Source organism: Crinia signifera, chromosome 9 (genome assembly GCF_055691185.1).
Source record: "Crinia signifera chromosome 9, ASM5569118v1, whole genome shotgun sequence".
Lineage (NCBI taxonomy): Eukaryota > Metazoa > Chordata > Amphibia > Anura > Myobatrachidae > Crinia > Crinia signifera.
In genome coordinates this window covers 963231-981937 of record NC_139225.1, presented here as the reverse complement: position 1 = coordinate 981937, position 18707 = coordinate 963231, and the positions used below count along the sequence as shown (strand labels likewise).

General features: G+C 48.5%; 1 protein-coding gene across 2 annotated transcripts in view; it reads right to left on the bottom strand.

The window, feature by feature from the left end:
• Positions 1–10544, bottom strand: part of NCS1 (neuronal calcium sensor 1) — a 110137-nt gene extending 99593 nt beyond the window's left edge. Inside the window, exon 1 of one of the 2 annotated variants that reach the window (XM_083160862.1) lies at positions 10147–10544. In XM_083160862.1, coding sequence (XP_083016988.1) covers positions 10147–10210 — 64 coding nt within the window. In that variant the 5' untranslated portion in view covers positions 10211–10544. The remainder of the gene's footprint in view (positions 1–10146) is intronic. The other variant, XM_083160861.1, reaches the window with a different exon arrangement.
• Positions 10545–18707: the final 8163 nt, after the last annotated feature.

The following is an 18707-nucleotide window of genomic DNA, read 5'->3' as shown; positions in this document are numbered from 1 at the left end:
TGCATGACAGTGGGCCATGGGCCAACGTTTCGGTCGGCCCCCAGATCTTTTTCAAGGCCCCCCACTATCTCCTCCTAAAGTGCATAACCACCAAGCTGTCCTGTGAACCTAATATACTCCCAGCATCCTTTGTTGCAGGTAAAACCCGGGTGTGCTCTCTATGTCTATATAACCATAAAAGATATGTCATCCACTACACATATTTAAATACATTGGCGCCAATTCTACTCGCCTGCCACGCCGGGTAACTCACAGTGCACTCGCCGGCATTATTTCCCTAATGGGCCATGGTGTAAAGCGAGATTCCACCAGTGACTGTGTTCTGCGCTTAGATGCCAGACTGGGGATTTTAGAGCTGCACATCAGACACACAAAGTCATTCCTAGGCAGGAGGTCAGACGAGGAAATTGCTTATCACTGCAAGCTGTTCAAGGACCCTGCATTTGCATTAAATAGTCTTCATTTCTCTGATTTATTTCCCCCCTCATTGAAATTTGCATTGTTATTACCCATGACCTTAGCGGTAAACAGTGCAATTGCTGGCTGTATATAACAAATGCCATGCATGTGTAGTACCCTTCTACTATAGGAAAACATTTCTACAGGTTATTTCCCATCACCATGGAAGCCGACTGCAATGTAATAATCAATATATAATGTGTGGTTCTGTCTGTATCAATGATGAGTTCTCTTCTCATTACTTATAATCTGCATTTTGTAATATCTCTGGGAGGGACGACTGAAGAGGAGAGAGGAGGGGGATGGGGGGGGGGGGGGGGTACCAATTACTGAAGCCTGAGCTTGTTGGAGCTGGTCAGTTGCTGGGGGGTTGGTCATTAGATCGACACAAGTTAGGTCTACATACATTAGGTTAACCTGGTAAGGGTCGACATGCTTTTTTCCTGTTGTTGACGTACGTCAACATGGACACCGTATCAATACACAACACAATGTATGTGAGCATGGGGCCTCATTTCGCTCGACACACTATTATATTCTCACTCTATGACTACTGAAGGATATAAAACCACCTGATTTGTCACTGGGTCTGAATTTCTAATCCCTTAAACCAGTGCTTCCCAAACATTTTGGAAATACGGCTCCCTATAGGATCAGACATTTGACAGGGTATGATAGGATGCAGGAGAGCCGTCTTCTCATCCAGGGCTGCAGGGACTACCCTAAAGATCAGGAGCCTCCTGCAGTGTAGGCAGAATGGAGGGATGTGAATAAGCCACATTACCATATATTAAGAAAATGTCTCTACTGGGAGGCTTGGGACCAGGGGCGCCGATTTAATTTGTTTCCGGCCGGTGCTCTCCCCCCCGACCCCCCCCCCAGACTATGGTCGTCTATGGTCCTACTAGGAGGTGGAGTCAGCCACAGAAGCAATATTGAAGGCTTTCAATGAACTGATTTAAACTTGCAGGGGAGTAGAGGTGCCCCCATGGGAGCAGGAGCCCGGCGGCTGATGACTCCTTTGCCTCCCAGAGTTAGGCCTCTGCAGCAAAGGTATATCCGGACACACGTTTGCATATGTTTCTGGTATAGCAGGTGTCACTACACTTTCCACTTCGCCATTGACCATGGCGGCCTTCTCGGTTCTCCAGATAACGGAGAGTTTTCAGATACTGAGGCAGATGTATTAAGCCTTGTGAAGAGATAAAGTAGAAGGTGATAACACACCAGCCAATCAGCTATGTTTGAAAAATGATAGTTAGGAGTTTATTGGCCGTTGCGTTATCACCTTCAACTTTATCTCTTCACCAGACTTATCTCTGCCCCATTACTACAGATAGATCAATAAAGGGGACATAAAACCTACAGACAGTAGAGACAGTAGCTGTGGCCACACATGTCCTGCGCTGGACATTAGTGCACCTGGCACCACAGACCCCTCACCAGCACTCACTCACCTCATGCCTCAGAGAGGTCCCATGTCCATAGTGGCTGGATAGATGTAATAGTAGTTGAGGCCACACATGTCCTGCGCTGGACATTAGTGCACCTGGCACCACAGACCCCTCACCAGCACATACCTCATGCCTCAGAGAGGTCCCATGTCCATAGTGGCTGGATAGATGGAATAGTATCTGAGGCCACACATGTCCTGCGCTGGACATTAGTGCACCTGGCACCACAGACCCCTCACCAGCACTCACCTCATGCCTCAGAGTGGTACCATGTCCATAGTGGCTGGATAGATGGAATAGTAGCTGAGGCCACACATGTCCTGCGCTGGACATTAGTGCACCTGGCACCACAGACCCCTCACCAGCACTCACCTCATGCCTCAGAGAGGTACCATGTCCATAGTGGCTGGATAGATGGAATAGTAGCTGAGGCCACACATGTCCTGCGCTGGACATTAGTGCACCTGGCACCACAGACCCCTCACCAGCACTCACCTCATGCCTCAGAGAGGTACCATGTCCATAGTGGCTGGATAGATGGAATAGTAGCTGAGGCCACACATGTCCTGCGCTGGACATTAGTGCACCTGGCACCACAGAACCCTCACCAGCACTCACTCACCTCATGCCTCAGAGAGGTCCCATGTCCATAGTGGCTGGATAGATGGAATAGTAGCTGAGGCCACACATGCCCTGCGCTGGACATTAGTGCACCTGGCACCACAGACCCCTCACCAGCACTCATTCACCTCATGCCTCAGAGAGGTACCATGTCCATAGTGGCTGGATAGATGGAATAGTAGCTGAGGCCACACATGTCCTGCGCTGGTCATTAGTGCACCTGGCACCACAGACCCCTCACCAGCACTCACTCACCTCATGCCTCAGAGAGGTACCATGTCCATAGTGGCTGGATAGATGGAATAGTAGCTGAGGCCACACATGTCCTGCGCTGGACATTAGTGCACCTGGCACCACAGAGTCCTCACCAGCACTCACTCACCTCATGCCTCAGAGAGGTACCATGTACATAGTGGCTGGATAGATGGAATAGTAGCTGAGGCCACACATGTCCTGCGCTGGACATAAGTGCACCTGGCACCACAGACCCCTCACCAGCACTCACTCACCTCATGCCTCAGAGAGGTACCATGTACATAGTGGCTGGATAGATGGAATAGTATCTGAGGCCACACATGTCCTGCGCTGGACATTAGTGCACCTGGCACCACAGACCCCTCACCAGCACTCACTCACCTCATGCCTCAGAGAGGTACCATGTCCATAGTGGCTGGATAGATGGAATAGTAGCTGAGGCCACACATGTCCTGCGCTGGACATTAGTGCACCTGGCACCACAAACCCCTCACCAGCACTCACTCACGTTATGCCAGGCCCTGCACAGTAACAACCAGGGAAGAACATGAGGCATTTGCTGGGATTGTGGAGCACCAAGAACACAGCACAGTCCCATAGCCCACGCACACCGGAACACACATGTCTCTGAAGGAGGGGAAACTGCTGCTGCTGCCTTAGTGCATCCTCAGAACAATGGGACACAGATGCTGTGTAACAAAAAGATGCCACAAATATAATTGCAGATAATATTATTTATAGAATGTTAACTCCGTAACCTCCGCGGGGGTCAACGCCACAGAACACAACTTATTCCATTATCAGCTACTTATAGGTCAGCCTCTCTTCTGGAGAGGAGGATCAGGGTACATTGTGCATATAACATGACTGAAATGTTTTTGTGGATTTGACTTATTCTGCAATCTTAATGTATCTGCCTTAACGGATGGTTGCCATGGGAACCGCTGGTATTTATGTTCCTCTCTGGCTATGGAAACACATACAGATGTAGTAGTAGAAATTGTATTATTTGTTCTAAGTGCAAAACAATTTGGTAGGAGCCAGTGACATCACTGCGTGACTTCTATTCAATAGACCTCTTAAGGGCCCCCATACACCACACCAAGGTATTGCATGCAACCTCTCATACGATACCTGGGCATCTGGCCGCTGAGGTATCACCAAGTATCAAAAGATTGTATGAATTGTATGTAAATAGCACAGAGGTCGCAAAGATTGCACAGCACTCGAATCTTAAGCCGAATAGCAAGGGAATCTCACCGTGTGTACGCAGCATCAGTGCACACTTTTCCTCACATACAAAAACTAATAATAATATTCATAAATAATATATGTATGAAAGTTCTAGAAGTATAAAACCTGATTATATTTCAGATCAATCTTTGATCATGTATTAGACTTATAGGGAGATTAAGCAAAGAAGAGAGAGACAAAGACACAGAGAAAGAGAGAGACAAAGACACAGAGATAGAGACAGAGACAGAGACTCAGAGATACAGACAGAGACACAGAGAAAGACAGAGACAGAGACACAGAGATAGAGACAGATACACAGAGATACAGACAGAGACAGAGAGAGAGAGACAGACAGACAGAGACACAGAGATAGAGAAATACAGAGAGACAGACAGAGACACAGAGATAAAGACAGAGACACAGACAGAGACACAGAGATAAAGACAGAGAGACAGACAGAGACACAGAGATAGAGACAGAGACACAGAGATACAGACAGAGACAGAGACACAGAGAAAGACAGAGACAGAGACACAGAGATAGAGATAGATACACAGAGATACAGACAGAGACAGAGAGAGACAGACAGACAGACAGACAGACAGAGACACAGAGATAAAGAAATACAGAGAGACAGACAGAGACACAGAGATAAAGACAGAGACACAGACAGAGACACAGAGATAAAGACAGAGAGACAGACAGAGACACAGAGATAAGGCCCCCATACACTACGCCAACTTGTCCTAAGGACAAGTCGGCCTAATGTCGGCCCCGACTTCCCCTGAGCTCCCCCCGGCAGCTCCTGATATGATTTGGCACTTGATGTGCCATTTTTTACATGTGATAAATTGGATCGATTTATCACATGTAAATCCGGGGGAGCTGTGGGAGAGCAGGGTCTGGGGAGACTAGGTAGCGGCAGCTGCAGGCGGGGAGCACGGAGCGCACAGCGCATAATAACAGAGTCCGGGTAGCGGCGAGCGGGAGAATAGGAAACATCCTATCCTATTCAAAAGACTGGGCGGGCAGGGCTGACGCTGATTGGCTAAGCTCTAGGACAATCAGCGTCCGCCCAGTCTTTTGAATAGGATGTTTCCTATTCTCCCGCTCACCGCTACCCGGACTCTGTTATTATGCGCCGTGCGCTCCGTGCTCCCCACCTGCAGCTGCCGCTACCTAGTCTCCAGTCCACACACTAGCTCACTACCCCTCCTGCAGCTGGACCGGACCCCGCTCCCCACCACCTCTCCTGCCGCTAGGTGACTACCCTCTCTCATCACACATGGACCGGACCCTGCTCTCCGGTCCCCACGCCCACAGACCAGCTCAATGCCGGCTGCACATAAGATTTATCTTATGTGCAGACCGTCCGACATCCAGATCTGATCCGATGCGCACGGGACCGCGCATCGGATCAGATTGGATGTCATACCCTACACGATTTGGGCAATTTCACCTGATTTCTCAGCCCGATCCTCCAGAATCGGGTGAAATCGTGCCCAAATCGTGTAGTGTATGGGGGCCTATAGAGACAGACAGAGAGACAGAGGGCCAGATTCTCTAAGTTTCAAAAGTGATAAAATGGAGAGTGATAAAATGCCAACCAATCAGCTCCTGTCTGACGTTTTTCAAACAATGTCTGTGACATGGCAGGTAGTAGCTGATTGGCTGGCTGTCTATCACTCTCCATTTTATCACTTTTGAAGTTTAGAGAATCTAGCCCAGAGAGAGAGAGAGACAAACAGAGAGACAGACAGAGACACAGAGATAGAGAAAGACAGAGAGACAGACAGAGACACAGAGATAAAGACAGAGAGACAGACAGAGACAGAGATAAAGACAGAGAGACAGACAGAGACACAGAGATAAAGACAGAGAGACAGAGACACAGAGAGACAGACAGAGAGACAGAGAGACAGAGGGGGAAATTTACTAAAGAAAATTTGTAAAAAAAAGGTGTACTTGTATCCAGAAATACACATATTTTTGACATTTACAATCCCGAAAATACGGCAATTCGTATTCGTATTGAAAGCACATGAATACTAATACGAATTGCTGTATTTTCGGGATAGTAAATGTCAAAAATATGTCTATTTCTGGATACAAATACACTTTTTTTTACAAATTTCCTTTAGTAAATTTCCCCCAGACAGAGAGACCAATAACTTGACAGTCCACACCACTTTCTGTGGTGAAGATGAGATTTGCGCTGAAGAATCCACCCCCCAGTTTTTGCTTGCTCTGCCCTGCTCCCTCCGAATTATCCGTATGGGATCTATTTATCATTTAACATTTCTGGCTAAATCCCCAAAATGTAGCTGCAAATATTAAGTATCACCTGAATGTATCAGGAGGGACCTCAGTAGGAATCTCCGACCCCTGCAGCGATACCTCCAGCACCGCCACAGGCCACATCCCCTATAGGTTACTTGTGGCAGCGGCATCTCCAGCGCATCCTAACCCTCCTAACCGTAGGAACTCAGAGCGTGTTCACACTTCATGACATGGCACCTATGAATGTCAATTTGGTATCCGTGGACCATGTGACTGGATAACATTTAAAGCACTACTAATCCTAGGCTACAAATTGTTCTAGATTGAGTTTATTTTTAAAAAATAAACCAAAATGATGTTTGCCATATGTAATGCGAAGCCTTCTAGTCTTCTCTGATATATGGCTGAAAGAGGCTTCTTGCAGTGCACCTGTGTAGGCTAATGACAGTACGTCTGCTGTGCCTAGGAGTACAAATAACACCTGGTATTGCTGGCGTTACCCTATAGTCGCGATATCCAGGCGCACACGAACTCCTCGCGATGTACCGTAATAGGCTGGTATATCCCGCCCTTAGTGTTATCAGTATATGATGGGTTAAGTATGATTTGTACACATGGAAAATGCTGTCAAATCCATAATATCGACCTACTCTTAGGTCAACATGGGTGAGATGTCAACATGGGTGAGAGGTCAACATGGGTGAGAGGTCAACATGGGTGAGATGTCAACATGGGTGAGGTGTCAATTTAGGAAGAAGAAAAAATATTTTCTTTTTTGCTGGCGCACTAAGGAAAGAAATGTATTTATTTTTCCTTCTTCCTTTGTGTCAGCTTATTGTCGTTGGCAGCACCCCCACTTTGCTCTAGTCGTTGGCAGCACCCCCACTTTGCTCTAGTCGTTGGCAGCACCCCCACTTTGCTCTAGTCGTTGGCAGCACCCCCACTTTGCTCTAGTCGTTGGCAGCACCCCCACTTTGCTCTAGTCGTTGGCAGCACCCCCACTTTGCTCTAACACTGCAATTATAACTGGGGACTTATCACCAAACTAGTGCAGAAGATCTTCCACGTCCCCTTCTCCCTCTTTTCAATATGAGATGTCAACTTGCAATATGTCAACTTTGGCCTAAAACCGAATGTTCATAATGTTGTAGATGGGATCTTGCTCATAGCAACCAATCAAGTTCTACTTCTTATTTATTTTTCACTTTCTAGAAGATAATCGATAGAATCTGATTGGTTGCCCACGGTATGCTTGCTGAGTGCCCCTAGTTTCCTGAGATGTCCCATGCCCAGTGAACGGTTAGGCTGCGGTACCAGGATCAGCCTACACGGGTACACTTCGAGGCTGTCCATATGTTAAAACACCATGACCCGAACTGTGTGGAGTTTGTATATTCTCCCAATGAATGGGTGGTTTTCCTCTGGGTACTCCGGGTTCCTCCCACAATCCAAAAATATACTGGTAGGTCAATTGGCTCCCAACAAAATTAACCCTAGAATATATGTGTGTGTGTGTGTGTGTGTGTGTGTGTGTGTGTGTGTGTGTGTGTGTGTGTGTGTGTGTGTGTGTGTGTGTGTGTGTGTGTGTGTGCGCGCGCGTGTGTGTGTTTGTGTGTACATGTGGTAGGGAATATAGATTGTAAGCTCCACTGGGGCAGGGACTGATGTGAATGTTCAGATATTCTCTGTACAGCGCTGCAGAATATGTGTGCGATACATATATAACTGGTTATAAATAATAAATTGCAGTATTTATATAAATATGTTACATTTTGTTGCCTTGTTTATCCTGTTTTGTTCCTTTACTGTGCACAAATGTATCATTAAACTAATAATAAAAAAATGCATTAACTATGACATTCCTAGACTACAACATTAAAGGCAAGAATGGCAACCTTACCAAGTCTAGCTGATTATGTGCCCTCCCATTAGTGCCAATCTACACATGCAATATACTGCACAAATAAGCAGTGCCCGCATGGCATTATATGCAGACGTCGGTCAGGCACATTCACCCACACTGCTCCCATATAGAAGAAATCCCAGCCCACACCCTTACACATGGCTCTCCTGTACCAGGAGGGGGAGGGTGTGTGTATGTGTGTGGAGCCATGTAACCAGCATGACAGGGCAAAGATCTCCCACATGTGCCCAGTGTGCCAGGGCAATGATCTGTAGCATGCCAGTGCAGTGATCTGTAGCATGTGCCCACCATGCCAGTGCAATGACATGCAGCATATTCCTGGTATAAAGTGCAGAACAATATGAATGAACAGTCTGCGTCATGTAAGCTCCTAGACGCAGTGTAACCGACCATGTATACAGACAGTCCTGCCCTACACTGTGCCACAAGGAACCGATTCTACCACCCTAACAGTGCCACTGACCTGCATGCAGCCACCCAGGTGGGGTAGCCCATGGCAACCAGCCAGGACCCATATACAGCATCCTATGCTGTGGGTACAAGTAACTGATTCTAGCTGCACATTGCACCTCATAACCCCAGCCTGACAGTGCCACTGCTGCCGCCACTGACCTGCATGCAGCCACCCAGGTGGGGTAGCCCATAGCAACCAGCGAGGTCCATATACAGCATCCTGTGCTGTGGGTACAAGTAACTGATTCTAGCTGCACATTGCACCTCCTAACCCCAGCCTGACAGTGCCACTGCTGCCGCCACTGACCTGCATGCAGCCACCCAGGTGGGGTAGCCCATGGCAACCAGCCAGGACCCATATACAGCATCCTATGCTGTGGGTACAAGTAACTGATTCTAGCTGCACATTGCACCTCATAACCCCAGCCTGACAGTGCCACTGCTGCGGCCACTGACCTGCATGCAGCCACCCAGGTGGGGTAACCCATGGCAACCAGCCAGGACCCATATACAGCATCCTATGCTGTGGGTACAAGTAACTGATTCTAGCTGCACATTGCACCTCCTAACCCCAGCCTGACAGTGCCACTGCTGCCGCCACTGACCTGCATGCAGCCACCCAGGTGGGGTAACCCATAGCAACCAGCGAGGTCCATATACAGCATCCTGTGCGGTGGATACAAGTAACTGATTCTAGCTGCACATTGCACCTCCTAACCCCAGCCTGACAGTGCCACTGCTGCCGCCACTGACCTGCATGCAGCCACCCAGGTGGGGTAGCCCATGGCAACCAGCCAGGACCCATATACAGCATCCTATGCTGTGGGTACAAGTAACTGATTCTAGCTGCACATTGCACCTCCTAACCCCAGCCTGACAGTGCCACTGCTGCCGCCACTGACCTGCATGCAGCCATCCAGGTGGGGTAACCCATAGCAACCAGCGAGGTCCATATACAGCATCCTGTGCTGTGAATACAAGTAACTGATTCTAGCTGCACATTGCACCTCCTAACCCCAGCCTGACAGTGCCACTGCTGCCGCCACTGACCTGCATGCAGCCATCCAGGTGGGGTAACCCATAGCAACCAGCGAGGTCCATATACAGCATCCTGTGCTGTGGATACAAGTAACTGATTCTAGCTGCACATTGCACCTCCTAACCCCAGCCTGACAGTGCCACTGCTGCGGCCACTGACCTGCATGCAGCCACCCAGGTGGGGTAGCCCATGGCAACCAGCCAGGACCCATATTCAGGAGCAGATGACACATCCTGTATCGTGGATACATTTCTGGCTATAAACATTATTATGCATCCTGTCTGCATGTAGCCTGGACTCACCTACTGCTGCCACTAACCTGCAAGCACCCTCCTCTGTATGCACACCCAAGTGTGGTAGCCTATGGCAACCAGCACCCATAAATATGTATAAGCGGATGACATGTAGAAAGAAGGAGAACTTACAGTAGGTTTTCCTGGTCAGCTCCTCCACCACCTCAGGCTTCAGTTTGCTGTTAGATTTCCCCATGGTGAGAACTGAAGATCACTTCATGAATTGCAGCCTCCAGTTCCCAGACCTTCCCTAGCTGAGGCCCTTTCCCAGCCTCCTCAGTGTGGGGAGACTGCTGTGGGTCTGGCCTCTGCTGCAGCTCAGATGTCACTGCTCTGTGGCCCCTGACAGAGGAGAGGCTGCTGCTGCTGCTGCTGACACAGGCCTCTGTCTGCCCTATGTGCAGGTTCTGCCTCGCTGCTGCCAGTGCTGTGCTTCTATGGTTGTCCCTGGTTACTGGACACATTTACACATGCCCTGTTCCTCCTCTCCCCGCCTGTGTCTCTCATTCACTGGCTGCTGCCTGTATGGAACAGTCAGTCTGCCTCCCCCTCTCATGACACACTCCCTCCATCCTCCTCCTTTGCAGAGAACGCCTCTCTTTTATTCTCTCTCCTTTCTCCTTCCCTCTCTTTCTCCCCACTCACAATTGCTTTTCTTTCATGTGCACATCATCCCCACCCAGCTATCTCCTGTTCGTCACTGTCTGCCACTCCATTAACCTCTGCTAGATTGCCTTGCACCAATACAAGAGACAACATAGGCAAAGGTTGATGTGCGCAGGATTGTGGTGCAGGGCTGCCTGTGTGACTGCAGTTGTGTCCTGTGTACGCAGAGTGCGGCTCTTCTGCAGTGATATAAGCAGACAAGCTGTCACCAACACATTTGGTATTTACAGGAGGTACAGTATGTGCTGGCTGCCGCTGGTGAGGTGGCATACACAGCGGAGGTATCGCTTGCCGCGCTCCTGGGCGGATATCTCGCATACGATGCGGTATTCGGTCACTTTGGCCCTTATTCTGGTTGGTGCGGTAATATCCGCGTGCGTTCGTGCCGCCGAAGTTTTGTGTCTGCGCATGTGCAGAGGCGTCTCTGCGCATGTGCGAGCGGGACGCACGGCCACATTCCGCATGAAATGTGTACACTACGAACAGGGGGTGGAGAGGGGTGTGAAGGGCTGTTTGGGCTCATTACCATATGTTTACACCCCGCGTTTCATGGGCGTTCCCATGCAAACGCTGGGCGTACGTATGGTAATGCGGGCGTGACATATGACATTGCCGGATATCAGCTGCCCGCCCAGATCCCTGCTTTTGCATGGAGAAATGCCCGTGTGGTCTGAGGTTGCGGGAGCTGCCTGGCCACTCGGTCCTGCATTCGATGGTCTGCGACCATCGAATGATGGGGGAGGTTCCCTGAGATGGAGGAGGTGTATTCATGAGAAATACACGTGCGGTCCGTTCGGACAGCTTCTTACCGCGTTCGGACGGAGTTGGCGATCCGTATGGAAGGCGGGGTTTAGGACGCACGGTGCTGGCCGCATATTCGGATCCGGCCGCACCGATCGGAATAAGGGCCTTTATGATGTATCGCATGCGGTCCCATTCACTGCTGCTGAATATGATGCACCCTCATTGCAGCAATGACAATCACCAGATCCAATCCGACGCACATGAGACTACGCTTAGGATCGGAAGTGAAGACAGACGATTTGACACTTTTCACATTGATTTATCGCCCGATACATCCAAAGCGTGTGAAAAGGGCCCACTAGTGTATGGGGGCCCTAAGAGGGGGGCGGGTGTCGGATTCTGGAGGTCAGTAGACAGACATTGGAATCCCGACTGATACTTGGGAGTCCAATTTACAGGGGCTAATCTCACTTGCCCACGACCCCCATAGATGGAGAATATAACCTGTGGTGTGCGTAGCGAGACACCAAGCCCGCAATGTGCCGATTGCAAGGAGCTCCTTTGTGCCCACTGTCTGTGTACCAGCAGTCAGGATTCTGACAGTCGGAGCCCCATGCCACACCCAAGAGGGCCGTCTGTGCCCATCACTGTAAGAAGGTATATGACATGTTTAGGCAGGACTGTGGGGCACATTCCTACGTCACAGCATTGTACGTCTGAGGATCAGGACAGGCGGTCATGTCACATAGAGGGGATGAATTGATATGCTGCTGCTGCTTCTTCTCCCCCTCCCCTACATCCTATTATTCCACTTGCACCAATTTGGCACAGAATCAGACATACCTCACAGATGAGGGGGCGATGGGTTACTGGCCTAAAGCATTCATTTTGTCCGCAACTAAAGAATGCCAAGCGAAGCAAGCCATGTGAGGGTACGCCTTACACTAATACACCTTTCAGCCACACTCTCAACCTGGGTTATTGCCGGGTCCTTACGTCACCAACCCGGGTTGAGCTGCGGTGTGAAAGCGCCACCTCAGGTCGAGCAACCTGGGATTTCAACCCTGGTCATGACCAGGGTTGAACATGGCTCTTAGCCAGGTCAAGGTGCAGTGTGAACGGGTGCCCTGGGTCGAATGACCCGGGTCCCATTCACAATATGGAGGAGGCAGCACTGTCAGCCTCATCCCCGCCCCCTGATGATGCGTCACTGCCCTGCCCCTGCCGTCACATCAATGAGCCGGCAATAAGCCAGGTCAGACACAAAGATAAGAGACCGCAAATGCCGGGTCCCTTCTGGGTTGGACCCGTATCCTAATCTTGGCGGCATTTGTGGTCTGAAAGGTGTATAATTGGGGTTCCATGTAGACAGATGTCGTCGTGGACAAAAAACATGAAAGAAACATAGTGCATGTCAACATGTTTTGTGTCATCGCGATTCTGGCCAGTTAGTCACTAGATTTAAATCAGCAAACAGTAGGAAGACTGTGGTCCGCATTACATCAATGACAGTAGGAAGACTGTGGTCCGCATTACATCAATGACAGTAGGAAGACTGTGGTCCGCATTACATCAATGACAGTAGGAAGACTGTGGTCCACATTACAGGAACTACAGTAGGACGGGATTGTCCTTATCTGGTATAATAAAAGTACATAGTTACCCCCCAGCACCCACAACCCTCTCAGCCCTGGAGTAAAGGGTTCTACTCCTACCCTTGTGGAATATTTGATGCATATTTTTGGAGCATTTTGCAGTCCAACAAACCTTTTTTATCTCCAGCTTCATTTGGGCCAAAGGTTGCCAGTATTAAATGATATGTTTGCTCCTATGTAAATTGTATATAATCATGACTGTTCAGGCTGTTTCCATGGGGACTTGTTGAAGTGTTTTTACCTTGAAGTAATGTTGTGATGCTGTTGATTTGCTTTTTATTAGAGTATTTGTATTGATTTCTACAATTTCTACAGATTGTAGACAAAATGAAGGATATACATGAGAGAGAGAGAGAGAGAGAGAGAGAGAGAGAGAGAGAGAGAGAGAGAGAGAGAGAGAAAGGCGGGGCTTCAATCCTGCTCTTTCCTAGGTCATGGAACCTGGGATGGATCCAGGTCTTAGCTCTAGCTTAGCGCTCAAGTACTCAGACTACCCCGCCCATGCGCAGATCACTAGAGATACACACTGCACATATTATAGATACAAAGCCAATCATCAGCTTTGGTAGGTACAGTAATCCGGGTCACACTTTTCACACCTCAGGCTACCTGGGTTGGTTGAGAGAGTTACCCTGGTGGTGACTAGGGTCAAAGCCTTGCCAATTCTGACACTGTAGAAGCTTTTACACAGGTTGCCCGGCGTGCCCCAGTAGTATCCTGAATATTTAGCTCAGTGGGGCTTGCATGCCAATATGCCATGCCCCCTCCCAGTGGCGGAACTTGTAAGTGGTAGTCCCAGATGCAAACATATCATGTAAGCCCCCCCCCCCCCCCCTTCACTCCAACCCAAGTTCACAATATACAACATAGCAGTGGGTGTCAGCAGTGGGCCACTCAGTCCTTAGAAATAAATGATACGCAGGATTGCAACCCCCACAGGGCCGGATGAAGGAGAGTGCACAGGGGGTCAGTACCCCTGGGCATCCCTCTATCTAGGGGCCCCCTGTGGTTGGCAAGTATTTAAAAAAAAAAAAATATTATATATTTTTTAGCTAAAGGTTTTGTGCATGGCAGTGGGGTAGTGCTGCAGCTTCACCTATCTGCCAATGTGACAATGATTAATGGTGCTGAGCATCGGTAGCCAAGGCACACTGATTGCACAAGTGTGCAATGCATTCCTGGGAGTTGACTAAGTCCCATGAAACTTTGCACAAGAGGCCAGAGGCTGAGATGCTTGTGCTGAGCTCTGCTTTGTGGAGCTCATCATATGCTTCTCACGCCCAGCAGCAACGGCCTCGTCATGGGAGGGTTTTTAATCAGAGGTAGTGCTGAGCCTGTCACGCCTCCTACAGAGTAAGGTACAGAGGGACAAACACAGGCTTTTCATGTTGTATTTATATATATATATATATATATATATATAGCCATATATTTATTTATATATGCCCCCCCCCCACCTACCCAATGACCAAGATTATACTGCCTTTACTCTGTGTTTAGACAGTGTAATATTCTCCTGTGCAATTTGCCACCAGTAAGGACAATTGGGAGGGAGCCCTCCTGTCTAAAGTGACCTGGGCCCCCCAAAGGTTTCATCAGGCCCTGGCCCCCCACTACTGTGGACAGTGCAGCTGTGCATTAATTTGCTAAAACGATCCATCTGTTATTGTACAAATAGAAAACCTCTGCAGTCAAACTTTCATTTCTTAATTTACATATATGAATAAAACATATTTCTTACTTTGATAAGATATTAATCCATGATTTATGGAAAAGGAGAGCACCCCCTCTGTTCCCAGGTGACCCTGCCGTTTATCAGAAAACAGCCCTTTAATGAGGGTGTATCTTTACCTAACTGCCAAGAGTTATAGAACACAAGTGATTAGCCCCTTCCATTAATGATAACTCTCCCGCTTGATCGCACATCCCAGCGACTATAAAGGGATTTAGATTTAAACGCATTAGTAATGCTAGGGACTTTCAAGATTTGCAAAATTATTTGTATTCCTCTAAATTCATTTAAGACTCTTAAATCCGGTACTGCTGCAAAGCTTCTGCCAGTCAATGTTTCATTTCTAGAAATACTGTAGGTTTTAGAGATTTGTCCCTGGACAGTTTCTTTCTAAGAATATAGGAGGTTATTCTGGTTCACTCCTTCTGGAAAATTCCTTCTTAGATGGACAAAACCATGTGCACTGCAGGGGGGCAGATGTAACATGTGCAGAGAGAGTTAGATTTGGGTGAGTTATTTTGTTTCTGTGCAGGGTAAATACTGACTGTTTCATTGTTACCCTGCAATATAGATCTCACTTTGAAGTAAAACCCCACCCAGATCTAATTCTGTCTGCACATGTCACATCTGCCCCACCTGCAGTGCACATGGTTTTGTCCCTCTAAGAAGAAATTTGCCAGAAGGAGTGAACCAGAATAACCCCCATAGTCGTTATCTCAGTATCTGGTCTTTAAAAAGGTTTAAGAATTCAACTACACAAATAGGGCAAATTTACAAAGTTGGGAGTTCTATTGTATTGAAGATAGGATGTTGCCCATAGCAACCAATCAGATTGTATCTATTATCTTTTAGAAGGTGCTAAATCAGTAAGAAGGAGAATCTGATTGGTTGTTATCTTCACTAGAACTCCCATAGTCCCAATAGGGGTCTGGTTTCCAGACCTTCATGTTGAATACTGTATGTGGCCACAACATAATGGAAGCACCAAAATGGAAACCACAGCCATAATACTGTAAGTGGCCACAACATCATGGAAGCACCCCGATGGAGACCACAGCCATGATACTGTATGTGGCCACAACATCATGGAAGCACCCCAATGGAGACTACAGCCATGATACTGTATGTGGTCACAACATCATGGAAGCACCCAATGGAGACCACAGCCATGATACTGTATATGGCCACAACATCATGGAAGCACCCCAATGGAGACCACAGCCATGATACTGTATGTAGCTACAATATCATGGAAGCACCCCAATGGAGACCACAGCCAGGATACTGTATGTGGCCACAACATCATGGAAGCACCCCAATGGAGACCACAGCCATGATACTGTATGTGGCCACAACATCATGGAAGCACCCCAATGGAGACCACAGCCATGATACTGTATGTGGCCAAAACATCATGGAAGCACCCCAATGGAGACCACAGCCATGATACTGTATGTGGCCACAACATCATGGAAGCACCCCAATGGAGACTACAGCCATGATACTGTATGTGGTCACAACATCATGGAAGCACCCAATGGAGACCACAGCCATGATACTGTATATGGCCACAACATCATGGAAGCACCCCAATGGAGACCACAGCCATGATACTGTATATGGCCACAACATCATGGAAGCACCCCAATGGAGACCACAGCCATGATACTGTATATGGCCACAACATCATGGAAGCACCCCAATGGAGACCACAGCCATGAAACTGTACGTGGCCACAACATCATGAAAGCACCCCAATGGAGACCACAGCCATGATACTGTATGTGGCTACAATATCATGGAAGCACCCCAATGGAGACCACAGCCATGATACTGTATGTGGCTACAATATCATGGAAGCACCCCAATGGAGACCACAGCCATGAAACTGTATGTGGCCACAACATCATGGAAGCACCCAATGGAGACCACAGCCATGATACTGTATGTGGCCACAACATAATGGAAGCACCAAAATGGAAACCACAGCCATGATACTGTATGTGGCCACAACATCATGGAAGCACTCCAATGGAGACTACAGCCATGATACTGTATGTGGCCACAACATCATGGAAGCACCCCAATGGAGACCACAGCCATGATACTGTATGTGGCCACAACATCATGGAAGCACCCCAATGGAGACCACAGCCATGATACTGTATGTGGCCACAACATCATGGAAGCACCCCAATGGAGACCACAGCCATGATACTGTATGTGGCCACAACATCATGGAAGCACCCAATGAAGACCACAGCCATGATACTGTATGTGGCCACAACATAATGGAAGCACCAAAATGGAAACCACAGCCATGATACTGTATGTGGCCACAACATCATGGAAGCACCCCAATGGAGACTACAGCCATGATACTGTATGTGGCCACAACATCATGGAAGCACCCCAATGGAGACCACAGCCATGATACTGTATGTGGCCACAACATCATGGAAGCACCCCAATGGAGACCACAGCCATGATACTGTATGTGGCCACAACATCATGGAAGCACCCCAATGGAGACCACAGCCATGATACTGTATGTGGCTACAATATCATGGAAGCACCCCAATGGAGACCACAGCCAGGATACTGTATGTGGCCACAACATCATGGAAGCACCCCAATGGAGACCACAGCCATGATACTGTATGTGGCCACAACATCATGGAAGCACCCCAATGGAGACCACAGCCATGATACTGTATGTGGCCAAAACATCATGGAAGCACCCCAATGGAGACCACAGCCATGATACTGTATGTGGCCACAACATCATGGAAGCACCCCAATGGAGACTACAGCCATGATACTGTATGTGGTCACAACATCATGGAAGCACCCAATGGAGACCACAGCCATGATACTGTATATGGCCACAACATCATGGAAGCACCCCAATGGAGACCACAGCCATGATACTGTATATGGCCACAACATCATTGAAGCACCCCAATGGAGACCACAGCCATGAAACTGTATGTGGCCACAACATCATGGAAGCACCCCAATGGAGACCACAGCCATGATACTGTATGTGGCTACAATATCATGGAAGCACCCCAATGGAGACCACAGCCATGATACTGTATGTGGCTACAATATCATGGAAGCACCCCAATGGAGACCACAGCCATGAAACTGTATGTGGCCACAACATCATGGAAGCACCCCAATGGAGACCACAGCCATGATACTGTATGTGGCTACAATATCATGGAAGCACCCCAATGGAGACCACAGCCATGAAACTGTATGTGGCTACAATATCATGGAAGCACCCCAATGGAGACCACAGCCATGATACTGTATGTGGCCACAACATCATGAAAGCACCCCAATGGAGACCACAGCCATAATACTGTATGTGGCTACAATATCATGGAAGCACCCCAATGGAGACCACAGCCATGAAACTGTATGTGGCCACAACATCATGGAAGCACCCCAATGGAGACCACAGCCATGATACTGTATGTGGCCAGAACATCATGAAAGCACCCAATGGAGACCACAGCTATGATACTGTATGTGGCCACAACATCGTGGAAGCACCCCAATGGAGACCACAGCCATTATACTGTATGTGGCCACAACATCGTGGAAGCACCCCAATGGAGACCACAGCCATTATACTGTATGTGGCCACAACATCAGGGAAGCACCCCAATGGAGACCACAGCCATGATACTGAATGTGGCCACAACATCATGGAAGCACCCCAATGGAGACCACAGCCATGGTACTGTATGTGGCCACAACATCATGGAAGCACCCCAATAGAGACCACAGCCATGATACTGTATGTGGCCACAACATCATGGAAGCACCCCAATGGAGACCACAGCCATTATACTGAATGTGGCCACAACATCATGGAAGCACCC